Source organism: Danio aesculapii, chromosome 18 (assembly GCF_903798145.1).
Source record: "Danio aesculapii chromosome 18, fDanAes4.1, whole genome shotgun sequence".
NCBI lineage: Eukaryota > Metazoa > Chordata > Actinopteri > Cypriniformes > Danionidae > Danio > Danio aesculapii.
This window is the reverse complement of record NC_079452.1, coordinates 34,763,342-34,783,782: the sequence shown is the minus strand read 5'-3', so window position 1 is coordinate 34,783,782 and position 20,441 is coordinate 34,763,342. Positions and strand designations below refer to the sequence as shown.

Sequence of the window (20,441 nt, the reverse complement as noted above, 5' to 3'; positions counted from 1 at the left end):
AGCGGATGCCCTTCCAGCCGCAACCCAGAACTGGGAAACATTACTGACCATAATCTTGGGCAAAATACATATTTTGGGTTTGCAAATTTCCACCTACATTATTCCCAGTAAGTTTTCAGGCTTTTTAAATTAGGCTAAATGTAATTTTTGTTTTATTTTTATTAATATTTTATGTAGTAACAAACATACAATCGTTTTGTAGTAACTTTTTTATTTTGTAAAGTTCTGGTAATGACAACTTCTAGTTTTTAAGTTAACCATTCATTCATTCATTCATTCATTCATTCATTCATTCATTCATTCATTTAATTTCATTAATTCATTTCATTCCTTTAAAAACCAAAAGCAAATTATACCTTGAGGCAAAAATAATAAAAATTTATTTTAAAAAATTCACAAAGAAGTTAAGTATAAAAAAGCTTCTGATATATGCTTGGCTATTACCTTAAGATGAAATTGCATAGCATTTTTGTGATCTACGCTTACAGCAGTACAGCTAAAATTAAATACATTTAGAAGTAGGCTTATGGCACTGAATGTCTTACACTATCTCTCTTTCTCCATATAGTCTTTACACATAGACAAACACACACTCACAGTGACCTTAACATTAGTGAGCAAATATTATGTCCATGCAGAAAAGTCCACGACCTAAAAAGACCTTCATGACGGCACACCGTGTTCCCTGCATTACCCGCTTCCACCAGTGTGGCCGCTGTTTGCGCTCCTGTGAGAAACTCTTTCAGCACTAGCCACTGAACAGCTCCTCTGCGGCAGAACCAGGGTTAAAGACCCAAACCCCTGCTTTCATTTTTAACATGGGCATCTGATTTATTTATTTATTTATTTATTTACTTATTTATTTATTTATTTATTCCTTTATTTTTATGGGCAAACACGCTGTGCTTGATAATATTGCTAGTAATGTCTTTTATTCGCATAATTATTCAAAAGAAGAAATTGTTGCAATAATTTTTGTTTAACTTTTAGTATTATTTAACAACTTTAGTTGCCCACTGAGAACTGCAATAATGCATCAAACTACTGTACTAAGATATAAAAACTGAATGATTTCAATAGCCGTATTGTTATTATAAATTATGTGACCCTGGACCACAGATCCAATCATTTGTGTCTATTTTTTAATTGACATTTATACATCTCCAGAAAACTAAGTAAATAATATTCCCAATTATGTATACTTTTATATTTTGCCGAGTTTTATCTAGTCGGTCAGCTTTATTGTCAATTCAACCACAGGACATACAGAGATGTGATAGTTTCAGACCCTGAGTGCATAACAGATAATAATATAAATACAATTACACATATAATCTAAAAAATATAGGTAAAAAAGAAAAATTGTATACAATATAATTACAATTAAGGGCACATGGATAGAAGTACAAACCAGAGTTGCACTTATGCACAGTCAACTATTTGAACATCTGGATTCTGAATGTTCAAACCAATCTAAATAGTCTTTAAAATTGTCTAAACGATGTGCTTATATGCATAGCCTACTAATAAAATATTCATTTTGTATAATTACAGAAGAAAATTAATGCAACATGATCCTTACGTAATATCCTAATGATTTCGACATAAAAATCTATCATTTTGACCCATCTATTGGCATAAATAAATAAATAAATAAAATAATAGATATAACGAGACTGTAGTCCAGGATCACGTACATCAATCAAACAGAAGTCAAAAATATAGCAGCATGGTACTTAGCCAACCAGTTAGCCTACTAAATAATATAAATGTCTTGTAAACAATAACATTGATAATAATATTAGTAATCAAACGAATAAAAGTTACATTATTTTGCACTTGTATTTTGGCAGTAAAATCTTAAAGAGCTGAAAGCACATGAGTCGATATGATATTGACCGAACGCTCGTGTTTCGCTAGAAGGCACTGATTTCTTATTGGGATTTTAAGCTGCAGTCGATCCGTTACAGTCTCTGTGCTCTGCCCACAGGAAACATCGTGCTGCAAAATCTTACGTAGCTCTCAAACATTATACGAGGCCCATTATTGAGCCGTTAACAACAACAACAACTAACCGCTTTAGGAGAGACACACTCAGATCACCCTCCAGGTGGCGCTCCGCGGCTCAGCAGATCAAACCTCCACTGAGATGCAATGAAATTACAAGACATTTCTGGAGATTTACTTTCTCGTAATAGTTTATTCGTTTAAATCCGTTCATTTCAGTAGGCTTGTTCATTTTTGACATACAAATACATCCGCACCTAGCATGCTATTTATATTAAATAAACAAACCAAAAAGATTTAGGTAGGCTATTTATGACAGGCACAAGGAAAAACAACCGATACTATACGTGATATCCAGTTTATTACCAGCAGATTTCCTTTATTTTCCAGTAGAATCCTCTGTATTTTTTCCGTTTTTCTTTATTTTATTGCAGTAGGTGTATTCTGTAGTTTTATTAGCCTGTTCGAAAGCTTCATTGCTTATATTGTAGTGTAGGGCCAGGCCCATAAACGATATTATATCGAATCGCGATAAAATGTATGTCAATAACAATGATAAACTCTGGACTTTTTACTCTATATTGGTCTAAGAGCCAATCACACAGCAGAAATGTGTTACAATGGGAATCTAAAAGTGTGTTAATATTAGAGGTGTACCAAATTTCCACCACCAAAAATGATTTGGGTGAAAATATGTTATGGCATTTAATGGACCCTCTAATTTTTTGGCTTCAGTCATTGTTGGGGAACTCTTAAATCTGGAAGCATTAACTACTTATATTGAAATAAAAATTGTTATTTTTCAATATGGAAAATAATAATTGAGATTGCATTGTTACCACATCGCCCAGCCTTAGTGTAATGTGTTTAATTATTTGATCAGTGAACAGATTTCTTAAAGGAAAATTTTTATTATTATTATTATTATTATTATTTTATGCTTTAAAAAGGCCAGCTGAATAAAAGAAGAAAGAAAACGAAGTAATACCTGCTTTTATTTGACTTATGCTGTAACTTAGCCTACGGGTTAGCAGCCTATATAGTTATTATGAGAGATAATTAGTTTTGAATGGAAAGATTTAATTTTTCTTTTTGTAAAGGAGAAAGCGCCCCCTATTCCAGAGTTTCTCAACCACGTTCCTGGAGGACCACCAGCACTGCATGTTTTGGATGTCTCCTTTGTCTGTCACACCCATTACAGGTCTTTCAGTCTCTGCTAATGAGCTGATGATCTGAATCAGGGGTGTTAGTTTAAGAAGACATAAAAAACTGTGCAGAGCTGGTGGTCCTAGAAACGTGGTTGAGAAACACTGCCGTATTCCTATCCAATGTTTGGTCAAATATGGTCAAACCATACTTTTTTTTTAACTCAACGGTTGGGTTTGTACATTTACAAGAACCCAACATTTCTTTTATGGTGTACGAATTCGATTTAAAACTAACCAATCAAGCTGACCAATCAGTGGCAGCTTCTGACATCTAAGCCACGCCCATTTATTTCCCCATTTTCATCTTTGCCGTCACTCTATCCGCTCGCTCTGTTTCTCTCATGCACGCGCCTCAGCCTCCTCAGCATCAGCATCATCAGATGCGCGCAGATCACGCCAAACAGCGCACTGGTTTACCAGCAGGTGTGTGTGACCGAAACACAAGATAATCGATATCTATACATCGCCACCTATGTGTGTTCTTGATATCTGACTCGCATTTCTTCGGATCAGCGATAGGACCGTTTTGATGGTTTGATTCCCAGCGGGCGTTATCAGTCAGCGTGGCCGCGAAAAGGAGACGGAATCAAGCGAGATCATATTTAATATCCGCTTCTCCAGCGTCTGTGGATGGGCTGCGGACATCTGCATCTGCAGTCTCTGTTTTTGAGTCACTAAGAAGATGGCGGACAGGGCAGAGATGTTTTCTCTCTCCACCTTCCACTCCCTCTCTCCTCCGGGATGCAGGTAAGACGCGCAAATGCTTCTCTGGGGCGCGCGCGCGGGATTTCCGCTTCTTCTGCCATATATTTATTCATATAATCGGCTCAAATTTTATCGTTGACGTAGCGCTAATGTCCTCAAGCACATCCAGAAATCAGCATCAGCATCATCAGCATCCGCAAGCAGTGATCCTTAGCATCCTCGATTTGTTGATGTGTATAAACAATAACGCCCTTGTTGTTTTTTATTATCATTATTACAATTGTTGTTTGCGGCACGGATGCGTTGTGTATATGTGTAAATGACGCGCTTGTGACATGAAATTGAGCGAAGGACAAACGATTGATTTTTGTTCTTTTTTTTCTGCCTGGCATGTCATTGCCTGACGCATCCTCTCTCTGAGATAGTTGGCATATACTGGAAAGACCCACGCCCTGTTGTGATGCTCATTACTGCATTTTAATTCATGATCATATATTATAATAATCTTCTAATGATATAGAGCTGACTAACACCATTGAACAGTACTTCATTGTGATGCGGAGCAGCTTGTAATTGCACACTGTTATCAGTCTTACTGTAATAATTGTGGGAACAAGGGCATTAATTTACATGTAAGGTGTTAGCATGTTTTGTATCATAATTTACTTCCATCCACAAAAAACTTTTAATGGGATGTTTTGTAACACTTTTAATTTGCTAATATGGTAAAAGACACGTTTTCACGTCTTGATAATGCTATAAAATATACAAAAAAGTGTGAAATGCATAATATCCTAGCATAAAATGACCGGAACATGTTTAATCAAGCTGGGTTGTGGCTGGAAGGGTATCTGCTGCGTAAAACATATGCCAGAGTAGTTGGTGGTTCATTCCGCTGTGGCAACCCCTGATAAATCAGCGATTAAGATGAAAGAAAATGAATGAATGTTTAATCAAAAGTACAGAAGTTTTCCCACTTTAAAACACAATACAATGCAATGCGTAAATCAAAATATGGGAAAACACATGCAACAATTATTATTCCTGTGCGTGTTTTTAAGTAAATAAAGTGTAATGGTGGTTATTTCTTGACACCTGATTGTATGTATTTTATAAAATACATACATGTACCTATACATTTGTCAGTGCTGCCTTGTGGCTTTTCAGTTGCAAGACTATTTTATTGGTAGTCATATGACTTTTTCAAGTGAGCTCTTCTCGAAGCAAATAAACATACTGTTGTTTAATACACCAAGTATTATTAATAAAAAAGCTGGGATGCACAGATGAAGGTAAATCTACATTAAGTCAGTATTTTTTTCCCTAATAATTACATTTGCCTTCAGTGGTTTAAGCATCTGTTATAAACTCTGAAATGACATTTTGGAATTAGCAGCAAAGGTTCGAGATAAGATGTGCAATTAATTAATGTTTCGGACAAGAGCATTTTCTAAACAAAACCTGGCAAATGATTAATAATAACATATCTGCAGTTCTGCATAATGTCTTGAGGTATAAAAACTGCACAATATGTGGAAAAATGAACTCCAGAATTAAATAATTAAATAAATAATGTGCATTCGAGATGCAAAGCATCACCTTTTATGTGCATTATTTTCTAATATTTTAGTGAGTTATTCAGTTATTCCTGAATTATTATTATTATTATTATTATTATGAGTTTCAGTTATTCCTTTTCTTAATATGTTACTGCATTAAGTTTTTTAATTTTTTTAGGATATTTGACAATCATTAAGTTTTTGCAGCTGCTGTTTGTGCAGTATATGTGACCCAGTATATTATGTTGCACAGGTATATTTTTGAACAGGTCAAAACTATTGTTTTAATTATGTCACAAATCATTAGAATATCTATCATTTCTGACTGTAAATATATAAAAACTCAATTTTTGTTTAGTAATAAGCATTGCTTAACACGTCATCTAGACACATTTAATGGTGGTCTCTCTTTATATTTAGATTATTTTGAATGCTCAGATCACAGATTTTCAAATAGTTTTATCTCAATCAAACACTGTCCTATCATAATAATTCAATCAAATTAATTGAAAGCTTTATTCAGCTTTCATGTGGTCTAAATCTCAATAAAAAAGACACTTATGACTGATTTTGTGCTCCAGGGTCACAAATGTTTTTGTCAAGCTTTCTTTAAAACATAAAAATAAATAATATTTTGAATTTTTTGATTCACTTTTCTTTTTTTTCACTTCACTTTTTTTTTTTTGATTCAATTTTTTGATTCGCTTTCTGCCGTTAAAAGTGGTTAAACAAATAAATGTCAGTGCATTTGAAATTGCTTTGCCATTGAATTATGTATGGTTTATATTTAGCCCCTTACAGTGACGGAAGGAACTTGTTGGCTGTAACCATCCTATGGGTGACAGTTCATTTTCATTTTCTCCATGGCGGTAATGGCACACTGGTCCGTCAGTGAGTGTATTCGGGTATGGGTGTGCGTTGATATCACATTTATTCTTGAAATGAATGTGATATTTGCTCACAGGGAACATTCAGTCTCAGAAAACGCAAACGGACAGAGCGATCCATCCCCCTTCCATCCATCCATCCATGATAAACAAAATTTTAGTATACACAGTTGTAGTCAAAATTATCAGCCCTCGTGATTTTTTTCTTTCTTTTTTTAAATATTTCCCAAATGATGTTTAACAGAGTAAGGAATTTATCACAGTATTTTCGATAATATTTTCGTCTTCTGGAGAACGTATTTTTTATTTCGGCTAGAATAAAAGCAGTTATGAATTTTTTAAAAACCATTTCAAGGTCACAATTATTAGCCCCCTTTAAGCTACATTTTTCTTGACTGTCTACAGAACAAACATTCATTATACAAAGATTTGCCTAATTACCCTAACTAACTACCTAATTACCCTAACTACCTAATTAACCTAGTTAAGCCTTTAGATGTCACTTTAAGCTGAATACTAGTATCTTAAAAAATATCTATTAAATTATTTTGTACTGTCATGGCAAAGATAAAATAAATCAGTTATTAAAACTATTATGTTTAGAAATGTGTTGAAGAAAAATTCTGTCTGTTAAACAGAACTTGGGGAAAAATTATACATGGGGGCTGTACACACAATTCTGTATGTGCACAGAGATGAAATATCCAGCAGAATGAATCCTTTGGTTCACATCACATTTGAGAGTCTGTCAGTCTCAGGTTAAGCACGTGCTGTAACGGGACAGGTGATGCCAACTCAACTGTGCTGTAAACAGGACGTGACGGCTTAACAAAAAAAGACATGCAGTGGTTTTGTTGCCAGCTAAATGTGGATTACTTCTGCTTTTCTCTCTAGCTGTTCTTCTCTTAATCTATCGTTTTTATCTCTTTTTCTCATAGTTTTTTTTACAATGTAATTGTGGATTAATATCCATTCCTTGTCCTTCCAAAAACCCATCATCTCTTAAAATTAAAGTAACAGGCTGCAGTTTCCATTCTTTAATGCCTCAGGATGGTAGTTTAATGAAGAGGAATAGAGGCTCGTTCACTTATGATTGAAATAACTGCACTGCAGGAACAAAAGGCTTTATAATGCACAAACACTATTCTCTGGTCAAATAACATTCATTCATTCATTCATTTTCCTTCAGCTTAGTTGCTTTATTAATGAGGGGTCGCCACAGCTGGATTGAACCGCCAACTTATCCAGCATATGTTTTAAGCAGCGGATGCCCTTCCAGCCACAACCCAGCACTGGGAAACACCCATACATTCTCATTCACACACATACACCACGGCCAATTTAGCTTATTCAATTCACCTATAGTGCATGTCTTTGGACTTTGGGGGAAACCGGAGCACCCGGAGGAAACCCGCGCCAATATGGGGAGAACATGCAAACTCCACACAGAAATGCCAACAGACCCAGCCGGCACTCGAACCAACAACCTTCTTGCTGTGAGGCGACAGTGCTAACCATTGAGCCACCGTGACACCTGAACTAGGTATTCCACTTCTGAATCAAAACAAATGCACGCGCAGGTTGCCAGATTGAGGACAGGAGCATACCTGCCAACATTTGTCTCAGAAAATGTTTAGGGGTGAGGTCTCTGAATAACACTGTTGAGAACCGGGATAGGATAGTAACTGTTTGTAGTGGTGCAAAACTGTAGTATGCACCGGGTTTTGCGCGGCCGCTGTGATTGAAAACTGTACCAAATCTGGCGACCCGGGGTTACAGACTGTACCAAAAAATAATTTACGAATGAAATTACGTGAGTTTTCCGGGAGAAATAACATAACGGGGGAGTGACGGGAGATAAGTCTGAAAAACGGAAGACTGCCGGGAACAACGGGAGTGTTGGGAGGTATAGACAGTAGCGAAACCGTGTTCTAAATAAAAGCAACAGCACCCGATAGAAGGAATATTTTCCATATTTAAAAGGAGTTTTGTCCAACATCTCGAATTGATTTATTAGAAACGCCTTCAAATTCTCACAGGTGAACAACAAAAAAATATGATCACCTCAGGTAAACCTCATGTGCTTTATTCAATGTTAAATGCTAATAATGTGAGTTTGAATGCCATTTTACATGACATTTATTGCCATATACTGAAAGCAGCAGCAGATAGTTCACCTCAGTCACCTCATCTTGAAAATAAAATAAACTGTTTGAAATTGAACTTTAGAGCTAAACACATATGAGTGATTCAGCATGTACATTTAATAATGTTAAAAAGGGTTAATATGTATTAAATAGATTATAAACCGTACCATTTCATGAGTGAGTGCACTATTCTGTGCTTCTGAATGGCTGTATTTAAATTTCTGTGGTGTTTCGTCTGGTGCAAACTGACAAATTGCTTATTACTGTGTATCTCCTCACGAAGCGTGTTGTTAGGACACGCAGTTACAATGTAACCTGCTCACCTGATGTTTATTTTCATACTATTTATATTATTATTTGCTAATCAATAACCTCATGTGGAACTGAATCTGCGTCTCATTTCGTAGTCTGCTACTGTCCACCAGAGGTCGCATTTCGGTCACAGATACATGCTTTCAGAGCCTTTCTGAATGAATGAATAAAATACTTGGTTTTCCAGCAAGGCAACCCGGGGTGCTGAAATATAACTAGCTAAACTGGCATTGGGCAGGTTAAAATTACCAAAACAAAGACAGCGTTCTGGCACGGAAAACACATTTTCAAAGCAGAATATCTGACTTCAGCATTGCTTTTCACCTAGCATGTTTCTTAAATATCTGCAAACATATTATGGTATTTTTATGCTTTATAAGCGTCAAAAACTCACATACAGCAACTTTAATCAATTTGAGTTAGGAGAACATAGAGGAATTGTGTGGAACCCAGCATTTTTTTACAGTGGGGTATTAAAAACAGGTTATAAAATGAATATTATTTCTACAACTTCAAAAACACAACGTTGTGAAATTGATGTTATGTGTATGGTTTTGACAACCCAAAACTACAATGCAGGACTTCAGGATATTTTTTGTGCAAGTGCGTTGTGTTTCTTTACAAAGTATCACCATCTACTGCCGATTTTATTAATAAAAAAAAAAATAAGAAGAAGAACTTATAAACTTTTCTGATTTTTGTTGCATGAACAACAACACCCCCAGTGTCCTGGTTTATTGTGGTGCAGTCAGATACAATCACGTATAGTAGTATTATAATATCTTACCAATATTAAATGATGTATTTTACTTGAATGAATATAACGTATTTAACTAGAATAAAATCATTTAATTTCAATGCATATTTATCACCATAATCATCATGTATATAAAAAAAAAAAGAAAAGAAAGTAAGATGTGGAGCATTAATACACAGGAGAAAGGATTTCCTCATTTCTCATACAGTGTGTGGGTTGAATTATGGAATGGATTTTCACTGTCCAGGGAGAATAGTGTGGCTCGGTGCACACATAGTGTGTGTGTGCTGGTTTCAGTGGTTTACGAGGACACAAATTTGTATAATGACATTGGTATGACCTAGGTATTACAATGTTGAGGTGGTTTATGGAGACATGCCATGTGTCTTTGTAATTCAAAATGCTTAAAAATAATATTTAATGGAGACTTTGACGTTCAAAATTTGCCACCTTTTTATGTGAGGCTTGGAATTAGGGTTAAGGTTACAAAGCAACGCGACGATTCCAGTGAAAAACAACTTGTCTGTCTGCACCAAACGTGATGTGACATGACAGAAACATTTAAATACCAGCCACTGCACTCCCAATGAAATAATAAAGGCTTTTAATCTGATTAATACTTATTAAACCTCTGTTATTTTTTTATTAAACTTTTTATAATATAGTATACACATAACATTTACTTAAAATGTTGTAGTAGTAAAACTTTATTGTCCTTGACAGGAAATTTGTTATGGGCATTGCCATATTGCTGCAGACATTAACTAAAATAAGCATTAAAAAACAATACAAAATACAACAGTTACAAAATTTATAATGGTAATTAAGATAGACTCTTAGAGAAGACTCTTATTAAATAAACCCACTGATACAGGTACAAAGGATTTCTTATAACGGTTTAACCTACACTTTGGAACTCTATATCTTCTACCAGAGGGAAGCAGTTCGTAATGTTGAAACAAAAAATTAGTTGGATGGTTTACAATCCTTTCCACCTGATTGAGGACACCATTCTCATATAAAACTCGAGGATTAAAATATCCATCGTGCCCAACAATTTTCCATGCTGTCTTTAAGACAGGCATCAATTTAGATTTACACTGAACAGATAGGTTGCCAAACCACACTGTGAAACCATACTTGACAATGCTTTCAAGAACTGCTTTATAAAACAACATCATGAGTTTCTTGTTAACTCCAAAAAGACGCAACCTCCGCAAAAAATACAATCTCTGGTGTAAACGAGAACAAACCCCCTCAATGTGTGTTTTCCATGTGAAAGAACTGTCGATGTAAATGCCCAAGTACTTATAGGTTTCTGACTGAATAATAGGATGGTCATGTACAACCACTTGACGATGGTCACCTATACATTTTAGGTCAAATACTATCTCTTCTGTTTTCTTAGTATTTATTTTTAGCTAATTTCTATCACACCACTTAACGAACTGACTAATTTCTGACTGATAGATAACACCAATACCATCATGATAAAATGTTTCATTCAACAACAAAAAAATGTCAATAGTAAAAATAATAATGATAACAAAAACGCATAAAAAAGTAAATAAATAAATAAAACTCCAATATAAACACAATAACTACAACAAGTAAATATGTTTCGATTAATGCCCAGGTCTGTTGGAAAATGTCTGATTTCAACTGCAAATCTGCATATTAAACCTCTTTAACATTATTAATAGGCTACTGAATTGACGCTGCTGTCTATTTGCACTGAATCACAGTTCTGGCTTTCCTTTTTTTGATCTGAGGTGAACTATCTTCTGCTGCTTTCAGTAGTATGGCAGTAAATGACACGTAAAATGGTATTTAAACTCACATTGGTAGCATTTAACACTGAATAAAGCACATAATCAGTACCTGAGGTGATCTTTGTCATAGTAATATATGCTGTTATTCTGACGCAATGTCGCAGAAATAGAGAGCATGTCTAAAATAGAAGCTCTGAGCATCACCTTTGCAGATGGTTAGGACAAAAACATCTAAACATGGAAAAGATACCTTTTATCATGTGATGTGGCATTGCGTCATGTGTAGATAGTACACAGTGTGTTAGAGTATGATGTAATAATAAGCCGTTTTTTAAACAGTAAAAATACATTACACCTATGGAAAGCTGTCCTCACAAACTAACTTGCGTGTGTGATAGAGAGAAAGATAGAGAGAGATGATGGCTCAGCAGTACTTAGGTAATGCACATGTGGTCTTAAGGCCGATGCTCGCTATAAAAACCTAAAGCTTTCCCACACACCGCATAGGGGCAGAAAGAGACACACATAACACACAAATAAAATAATCCTTTGAAGAACACATTCATGAAAGCATCCTCTCCATAAGCTGTTTATGTAAGTCTACAGCTGCTCCCTTTCGGAATACTGAAATACTATAAAATGTTTGTGTGCGTGCATTTACTAGCGGCTTCTGAATTTTGCAGGAAACATCCGTTAGAATTTAATTATCGGTTTGGAAGGAAAATCTGATCCAGTAGGTGAAAACAGAAACCAGTAACACTTATATCAGAGTTATTCATGCAGTACATAGTGTTACTGTGTACATAGTGTAAAATGGCATCAATAATAGCAGGAAAAATGTGTGGATACAATATAGTTGGTCAGGATTATTTGATGTAGAGGGAGTTTAAAGGAAAAGTATTTATTAGGCCACTTTATTAGGTACACCTGTCCAACTGCTCGTCAACGCAAATTTCTAATCAGCCAATCACATGACAGCAACTCAATGAGTTTAGGCATGTAGACGAGATGTGGTCGAGACGATCTGCTGCAGGGTGATTTAAGTGACTTTGAACATGGCTAGTTCGTTGGTGGCAGGCAGGCTGGTCTGAGTATTTCAGAAACTGTTGATCTACTGGGATTTTCACGCACAACCATCTCTAGGATTAACAGAGAATGGTGCGAAAAAGAGAAAATATCCAGTGAGCGACAGTTCTGTGGGCTCAAATGTTGTTGATGCCAGAAGTCAGAGGAGAATGACCAGACTGATTTGAGCTGATAGAAAGGCAACAGTAACTCAAATAACCACTCGTTACAACAGAGGTATGCAGAAAAGCATTTCTGAACACACAACACATCGAACATTGAGGCGGATGGGCTACAGCAGCAGAAGACCACACCGAGTGGCACTCCTGTCAGCTAAGAACAGGAAACTGAGGCTACAATTCACACAGACTCACCAAAATTGGACAATAGAAGATTGGAAAAACGTTGCCTGGTCTGATGAATCTCGATTTCTGCTGCGACATTCAGATGGTAGGGTCAGAATTTGGCGTCAACAACATGAAAGCATGGCTCCATCCTGCCTTGTATCAATGGTTCAGGCTGCTGGTGGTGTAATGTTCTGGGGGATATTTTGGGCCCATTAGTACCATTAGTGCTACAGCCTACCTGAGTATTGTTGCTGACCATCTCCATCCCTTTATGACCACAGTGTACCCATCTTCTGAAGGCTGCTACTAGCATGATGTCATAAAGTGCGAATCATCTCAGTCTGGTTTCTTGAACATGACAATGAGTTCACTGTACTCAAATGGCCTCCACTGTCAACAGGTCTCAATCCAATAGAGTACCTTTGGGTGATGGAATGGGAGATTCGCATCATGGATGTGCTGCCAACAAATCAAGCAGCTGTGTGATCCCATCACATCAATATGGACCAAAATCTCTGAGGAATATTTCCAGTATCTTGTTGAATCTATGCCACGAAGGATTAAGGCAGTTCTGAAGGCAATAGGGGGTCCAACCCAGTACTAGTAAGGTGTACCTAATAAAGTGGCCAGTGAGTCTATAATTAGAATGTGATTAGAATAGTATTAGAATAGATTAGCTGTCACGTGACATTCTTACATCATGTATACTGTAGCATATACTTAAAATCCAATCTGATGAAGCTATGTAACCTACTTGTGATCTAATTAGCTTGTATAATCGGAATATTGATGGTAATGAAAGGTTCATCTTAACTAAATTTCTGCTCTGAGTCACAGAATGGGATTTCATCATAGGAGAAGAAGAGAAAGTGTTGGCAGGGATTTCTGGTCTGTAGTCGCTTCGTGCCCTCAGAGATTGTTTGTCACGCATGAACTGTTACATAACAGTCTTTGAATGGTGTAGTATGATTGGCAGTGTATTGTGAAAGTGTATTAGGGAGATATACTATTAACTATTAAAAGGGTAGTTCACATAACCATTAAAAATGTGCAAATTTCTTACCCTCAAGCCATGTAGGATGTAGGTGATTTAGTTTTTTCAATGTTAAGGGTTTTTAGTTGAAACTGGTGTCCTTGATAATGCAAAAAAAAAAAGAAAAGTCAATGCTTTAACAGGCAAAATAAAATTGATGATACACCGAGGTTGTGTAACGCAAACAATTGGTCTTTGCAAGAAACTAAGCACTATTTACAATACACTCTAAAAATGCTGGGTTATTGTAACCCCAATATTGGGTCAAATATGGACAAATCCAACAATTGGGTTAAAAGGTGCAATTTAAATTTAATTGAAAAAATAAACCAATGTTGTGTTTGTTTATATTTCAACTCCAGCATTTTTACAGTGTATTATTATATTTGACTCACAAAGTGTTTCTTGACTTCTGTTCAAAAATCTCAACTAAAAATATACTTTACAGTAATATTTTCATGAAGAAATACAAGGCACCTACATCAGTAAATTAATAGCACATTTTCATTTTTAGGTGAACTATCCTATTAAGTGAACAAATTAAACATATGATTGATTTGAGGGAACGTGAATATTCATATCATAATATTTGATGATCAGAATCAGAATCAGAAAGAGCTTTATTGCCAGGTATGTTCACACATACGAGGAATTTGTTTTCGTGACAGCTTCTACAGTGTAACAGGATAACAGAGACTGGACAAAAAACAGATAATTAACATCTAAAAAAAATACAAGTACAAGTACAAATACAAGATGTAAAAAAGATCCATGTTCTAAATATAAACCAGGGGCCGGTTGCACCACCAGTGCGCAAGTTAAAACGTAGCCTAGTTGTGACTTAAAGGAACACTACGTTACAACTTACACATCACTAAATACTTTTGTGTTGCACCACTGAACTTTATAGTTACGACAGCCTCCCCCCATGTGTAACGGTAAAAAAGAGATGACAGCGAGATTAGTTTAAACTGAGGAGCTCACGATAATAATGAAGAATAATCTCTCTCTACGCACAGCCTTAATTTTCTCCTGAATCTCACTTTTTTTTTCTGGTTCATGAAAGAAGAGTTTAATTTTAATTGTTAATCGTATCTATCAATTAAAACGAGAATTTCTTCATGACTGAGTTTTTCTTCCTGCTCTTTTCAAGTTTAATGTTTTGATAACTAGGGATGTCCCGATCAGGTTTCCTTGCCCTTGAGTCCGAGTCATTTGATTTTGAGTATCTACCGATACCGAAACCCGATCCGATACTTCTATAATACATAAAAAAAGAATAAAGAAGAATAAAGAATCAGATCCAGGATGTTCCTTATTTTTTATTTAATTCACCTTATTTTAACATTCAACACTTCTGTTAACAAACAGAGCACTTCTGTGAGGTAGCTTGAACAATCAAGTAATAAATAACTTAAATTCTTCACTTTTGGACTTTAATGCAACAGTCAATCTAATATAAAAACAAACAGCACCTCAACTTAAAATACCCAGCAGGCAATCCCAAGTTTACATATCTCACAGTTTGCTATGACAATGTTGTCGTCATCAACTGTATAATACCTCCAGACCGCAGACATACTCGTGCTTTCCGCTTCAAGCTGCTTCCATGTTCTACTTTCCCGGAATTTAACCAATAGCGTCTCTAACAAAGTGATGTCATGTCGCATGCTTTGCTGTTTCTGTGTGAAGTTAAGAAAGAGGTCTAACTCTGTGCCATCGCATAACTAGAGATGTGTTACAAATAATAAGAATATATACAGCTGAAGTCAGAATTATTAGGCCCCTATTCAATAAATTTTTTTTCTTTTTTAAATATGTCCCAAATTATGTTTAACAGAGCAAGGAAATTTTCACAGTATGTCTGATAATATTTTTCTACTGGAGAAAGTCTTATTTGTTTTATTTCGGCTAGAATAAAAGCAGTTTTTAATTTTTAAAATACATTTTAAGGTCAAAATTATTAGCCCCTTTAAGCTCTTTTTTTTTCGACTGTCTACAGAACAAACCATCGTTATACAATAACTTGCCTAATTACCCTAACCTGCCTAATGAACCTAGTTAAGTCTTTAAATGTCACTTTAAGCTGTATAGAAGTGTCTTGAAAAATATCTAGTAAAATATTATTTACTGTCATGACAAAGATTATATAAATCAGTTATTAGAAATGAGTTATTAAAACTATTATGTTTAGAAAATCTTCTCTCCTTAAACAGAAATTGGGGAAAAAATAAACGGGGGCTAATAATTCAGGGGGACTAATAATTCTGACTTTAACTGTATATATAAGTACACCCCTCACAAATCTAACTTTAAATTCATATTTTTAATAGGAAACTATACAATATTATATTGCTGTATATCCATTAGATTAGTCAGTACTGAAGTCAAATCTGGAGCTTATCTAACAAAATAACTTACGACAACGGTCCAAAAACTAGTACAGCCAAATTTATGTCATAGAAAAATATCAAATTCAAATTTAAAAAAAGAGGAAAAATCAAGAGAAGCAAAACAATGGAAAAATTTAGTTGAAATTTTATAGTTTTTAGTTTTTTTTTTTATTTAGCTTGAATTTAATTGTATGATCTTTCTATTTCTAAATATGTTTGGTGGCTAAAATATTATTTTAATAAATATATCTGTTTAATAAATCGGTTTAGTTTAAATGCACTGAAATACATTGCCTATATTCACTGAGAAATGGATCAAAATATTCATTTTCAAATGGGGTGTATTTTATTATGCTGAGCACTGTAAATACACATCTCAGCTGCCTTCTCTTTTGTCCTTTTCCTAGCAACTTTGTATACTATTTGACCAAATCTCCCATGACCCGTGTAACCTTTACATCATGCATATTTCACACTCCCTCTCTTTTCTCATTTACAGTTCTGTCTTTTTTTTCTTCTTCTTCTTCTCCTTTCCTCATAATTACTGCAGACACCTAAAGTCAAGTGCTGGGTTTTCTGAGGATTTGCTTCATTAGCGTTGCTTAATTCTCAGTTCGTTCTGTTCATTTTGACTTAGAGGTGAGGACAAGGGAAAAACAAATCACTGCTGTGGTGTGTATGTTATGGTTGTTTATTGTCAGAATTGAGAATCAGCATAATAAGCACTTTCTGTTTATTGTTGTAATTGCACTTACACATAAGCCTCCCACCTTCCTCGAACCTTGCATTTGGAGTTAATTACATTATTTTCAGTGCATGCATCAATCCGGAAGTTACCATTGTTTGAAAACAAACCAGCTTATTGAATAGACGCATGATTCAGCACATTAAGGTCGTCTCTGGTGGGATGTGGTTGTCATAGTGACAGCTGCAGAGGTGACCTCACCCTACTTAACCTGCCTTGTGTCTCAGTGGTGTTCTGGTAATGGTGTGACATCACCCTGTGAACAGCCGCTGCTTGGCAACAGCCAATGATTGGCAGATTATGTTCTTCCCCAGGGCCTCAGACATGCCCCACCATTTGTAATACTGAGTAATGGGTTTGTATGGGGCCAACTGTTGGTTGTCAGAAAGATAAAAAGTAAAATTGAGTTATGGTGCCATCCACCAATATTGGCACCTTTGGTAAATAAGAGTAAAGAGGACTGTGAATTAAATGTGTGTACTGTTTACCATTTAGATTTTTGGCTCAAAACCTTAACAACAGTGCTGGGGAAGCTACTCCAAAAATGTAGCTTAATAAGCTATGAGGTACTCTATCTGGAAAAGTAGCTCTACACTTTTAAAATGTAGCCAGCTACACTACAAGTTACTTTCTATAGTAGCTAGTAGAGTTGAGCAATGTCGACCAATTTGGCATCGTCGTCGTAGGAAGCGGTGAATTTATTATTTACGAATAATTAATTAATTCATAATGAATTAATTATTTGTACCCTACCGTTTCAACTACCTGACCTGCATGGTCTTTGTTTTATCCATAACCAAATCATGAATAAATAAAGATAAGTTAAACACAAATTGCCACCTGTCAATCACTTTTTCCACGGGACTCTGGCATGAATAGGCAGAGTGATCTGTATCGTTATAATGGCGTCGACTAACTTGGTTGGTTAAAAAGGTGCACAAGCAACAGGAACCAACCAACAGTATCTGAGGTTTTCACTAAAATTACTTCGTACAAGCGTGAAAGGCGAAAGATTGAAGCAGAAGCGAAAGATTGTGCGTGATGTATCTGAAGAGTGGGTGGGGGTTGGGGATGTGGGACATATTTGAGGATCGGGCGGGAAACGCGCACTTTCCGGAAGATTATCATTCGTTTGCTGAACTTCTGGGAGACTTGGGATGTCTGAAAATGGCATTTTAAAACTAAGACGTATTAGTGTAAATGGGGCCTCAGTGTGTATTTTTCACGAGCGGGTTGCTGCTGGGACGGGATGGGGCGAGGATCGCGATGCCGGCTCAGCATCCTGATGGCTATCGGCCATCGACAATGGACGATGGTATCGTCTATTGGCCCAACCCTGGTAGCTAAATTGAAGCTACTCATTCACAAAGGCATACATTACAAAAATGTGAATAAACATTAATTTTAAGTAGTGTAATGCAATACAATGTCAAAGCGTAATGTTTTAATACACATAGTAATTTTTTTTTTTTTTGACCATCAAGATTCAAAGCAAAAAAACAGCAGTAAATGTTGCATTACAATAACAAAATTATATTGTCAAAATTACATTTCGTGTATTTCGAGTTTTATTTTTTTATTGCCTTACCTGTAATATGGACCCCCCCCCCACCCCCTCTTTAGGTTTAATGCTGAATGTTATGTACTTGGTTTGTAACTATGTTGTTACCTCTACGAGATTTAGTGTTTGATGTTTAATTACAATAAAAATGTAAAATAATAATAATAATAATAATTATTATCTTAGATTAAGCACACTGTATTTCTCAGTACTGGGAAGGGCATCCGCTGTGTAAAACATTAGCTGGAATAGTTGGCGGTTCATTCCGCTGTGGCGACCTGAGAGGCTAAAGCCGAAGGAAAATTAATGAATGAAGTACACTGTAGTATTTTCTCAACAACAACACCATTACCACCATTTTGGTAAGAAATGCTAAGCTCTTGCGTTCTTCAGATTAATGGCCGACTGTAATTTGTAGATTGAATTTTAACTGTTTTACTTAAAGCATTATTTACAAAATAACAGTAATAAATAAATGTAAAACCATGAAATGTGTGATTTACCAATAGATAGGTGTAATACACTGTTGTGGTCTTGTACATGTACTGTAGCTGTTTTCAAGCCACTCTGCTTTCTGGAAAATGAGCTAGCTACTGCAAAAGCTACATTTTAGCATAGGTTGCTGACATACTGAAAAATGTAGCTACACTTGTAGTCTCCCCAACACTGCTTTTAAAAGACGCTGAAAATTCTTTAAAAATTTGTTTAATTCAGTTTCTTTTTAGATGAAAGAAACTGCTTTTGTCTTGAAACACTTGCACAACATCAGATTGTAGTTTTGGCAACTTTATAAACCCCAAAGACCCAACTAACTTCTCTAGCAGTGATTTTTAGAGATTTTTTCCCCCTAATTTGTCCTCCTGACAAACAGATACATGTCCTCTGCAGAATAATTCATAAATTTTATTTGACTGGAATTTCTTCTGACTGGAATTTCTTTCTGATAGTGGAAATGTGATAGTGTTTTCGCTATTTTCTTCTAGCCTCTTCCCATTTTGTGAAGCTCAGTAGCCCTTTTTCTGCAGACCACAGCTGTGTTTGGTCTTAGCCATTGTGATCAATGACTGAGTGAATGACTGACTGAGCACTGCACAAAACACAGTCAATCATGAGTAACCATCAAGATTTTAAATGGTTGAATTGTAATAAATAATCTCTTTTTATAAGATTGATAGGGCTTTCTGTGTAGAGGTTAGTAGTTCATTGAGAAAACAGATGTTTCATTTTTGATTAATTACACGAGTGACACCCCATCTGCGGCCCTGAAGGTGGGACGTGAAATATTTTTTTTAATGATTTATAGTCAACGACCTTGTCTATTCACTCACACCTATGTAAAGGGAATCTATGTAAGAATTTTGTACAAATTTTCATGTTTTATTTATTTATTTATTTTTCACCGCAAATGTGTGAACAGTCAGTTTGAATACTTATATGAAACTTATATACAGTCACTGGCCACTTTATTAGGTACATCTTACCAGTACCAGATTGGACCCCTTTTGCCTTCAGAACTGCCTTAATTTTTCGTGGCATAGATTCAATAAGGTACTGGAAATATTCCTCAGAGATTTTGGTCCATATTGACATGATAGCATCACGCAGTTGCTGCACATCCATGATGTGAATCTCCCACTCCACCACATTCTAACTGAGGTGCTCTATTGGATTGAGCTCTGGTGACTGTGGAGGCCATTTGATTACAGTGAACTCGTTGTCATGTTCAAGAAACCAGTCTGAGATGATTTGCTCTTTATGACATGGTGTGTTGTCCTGCTGGAAGTAGCCATCAGAAGATGGGTACTCTGTGGTCATAAAGGGATGGACATGGTCAGCAACAATACTCAGGTAGGCTGTGGCGTTGACATGATGCTAAATTAGTACTAATGGGCCCAGAAGTGTGCCAAGAAAATATCTCCCACACCATTACACCATCACCACCA

At 35.8% G+C, this 20,441-nt stretch overlaps 1 protein-coding gene across 1 annotated transcript in view; it reads left to right on the top strand.

Annotated features, from left to right (window-relative positions):
* Positions 1 to 3,576: 3,576 nt before the first annotated feature.
* mapk8ip2 (mitogen-activated protein kinase 8 interacting protein 2) overlaps positions 3,577 to 20,441 on the top strand; it is a 56,626-nt gene continuing 39,761 nt past the window's right edge. Inside the window, exon 1 of the mRNA XM_056478981.1 lies at positions 3,577 to 3,962. Within this exon, the coding sequence (XP_056334956.1) occupies positions 3,898 to 3,962 (65 nt within the window). The 5' untranslated portion in view covers positions 3,577 to 3,897. The remainder of the gene's footprint in view (positions 3,963 to 20,441) is intronic.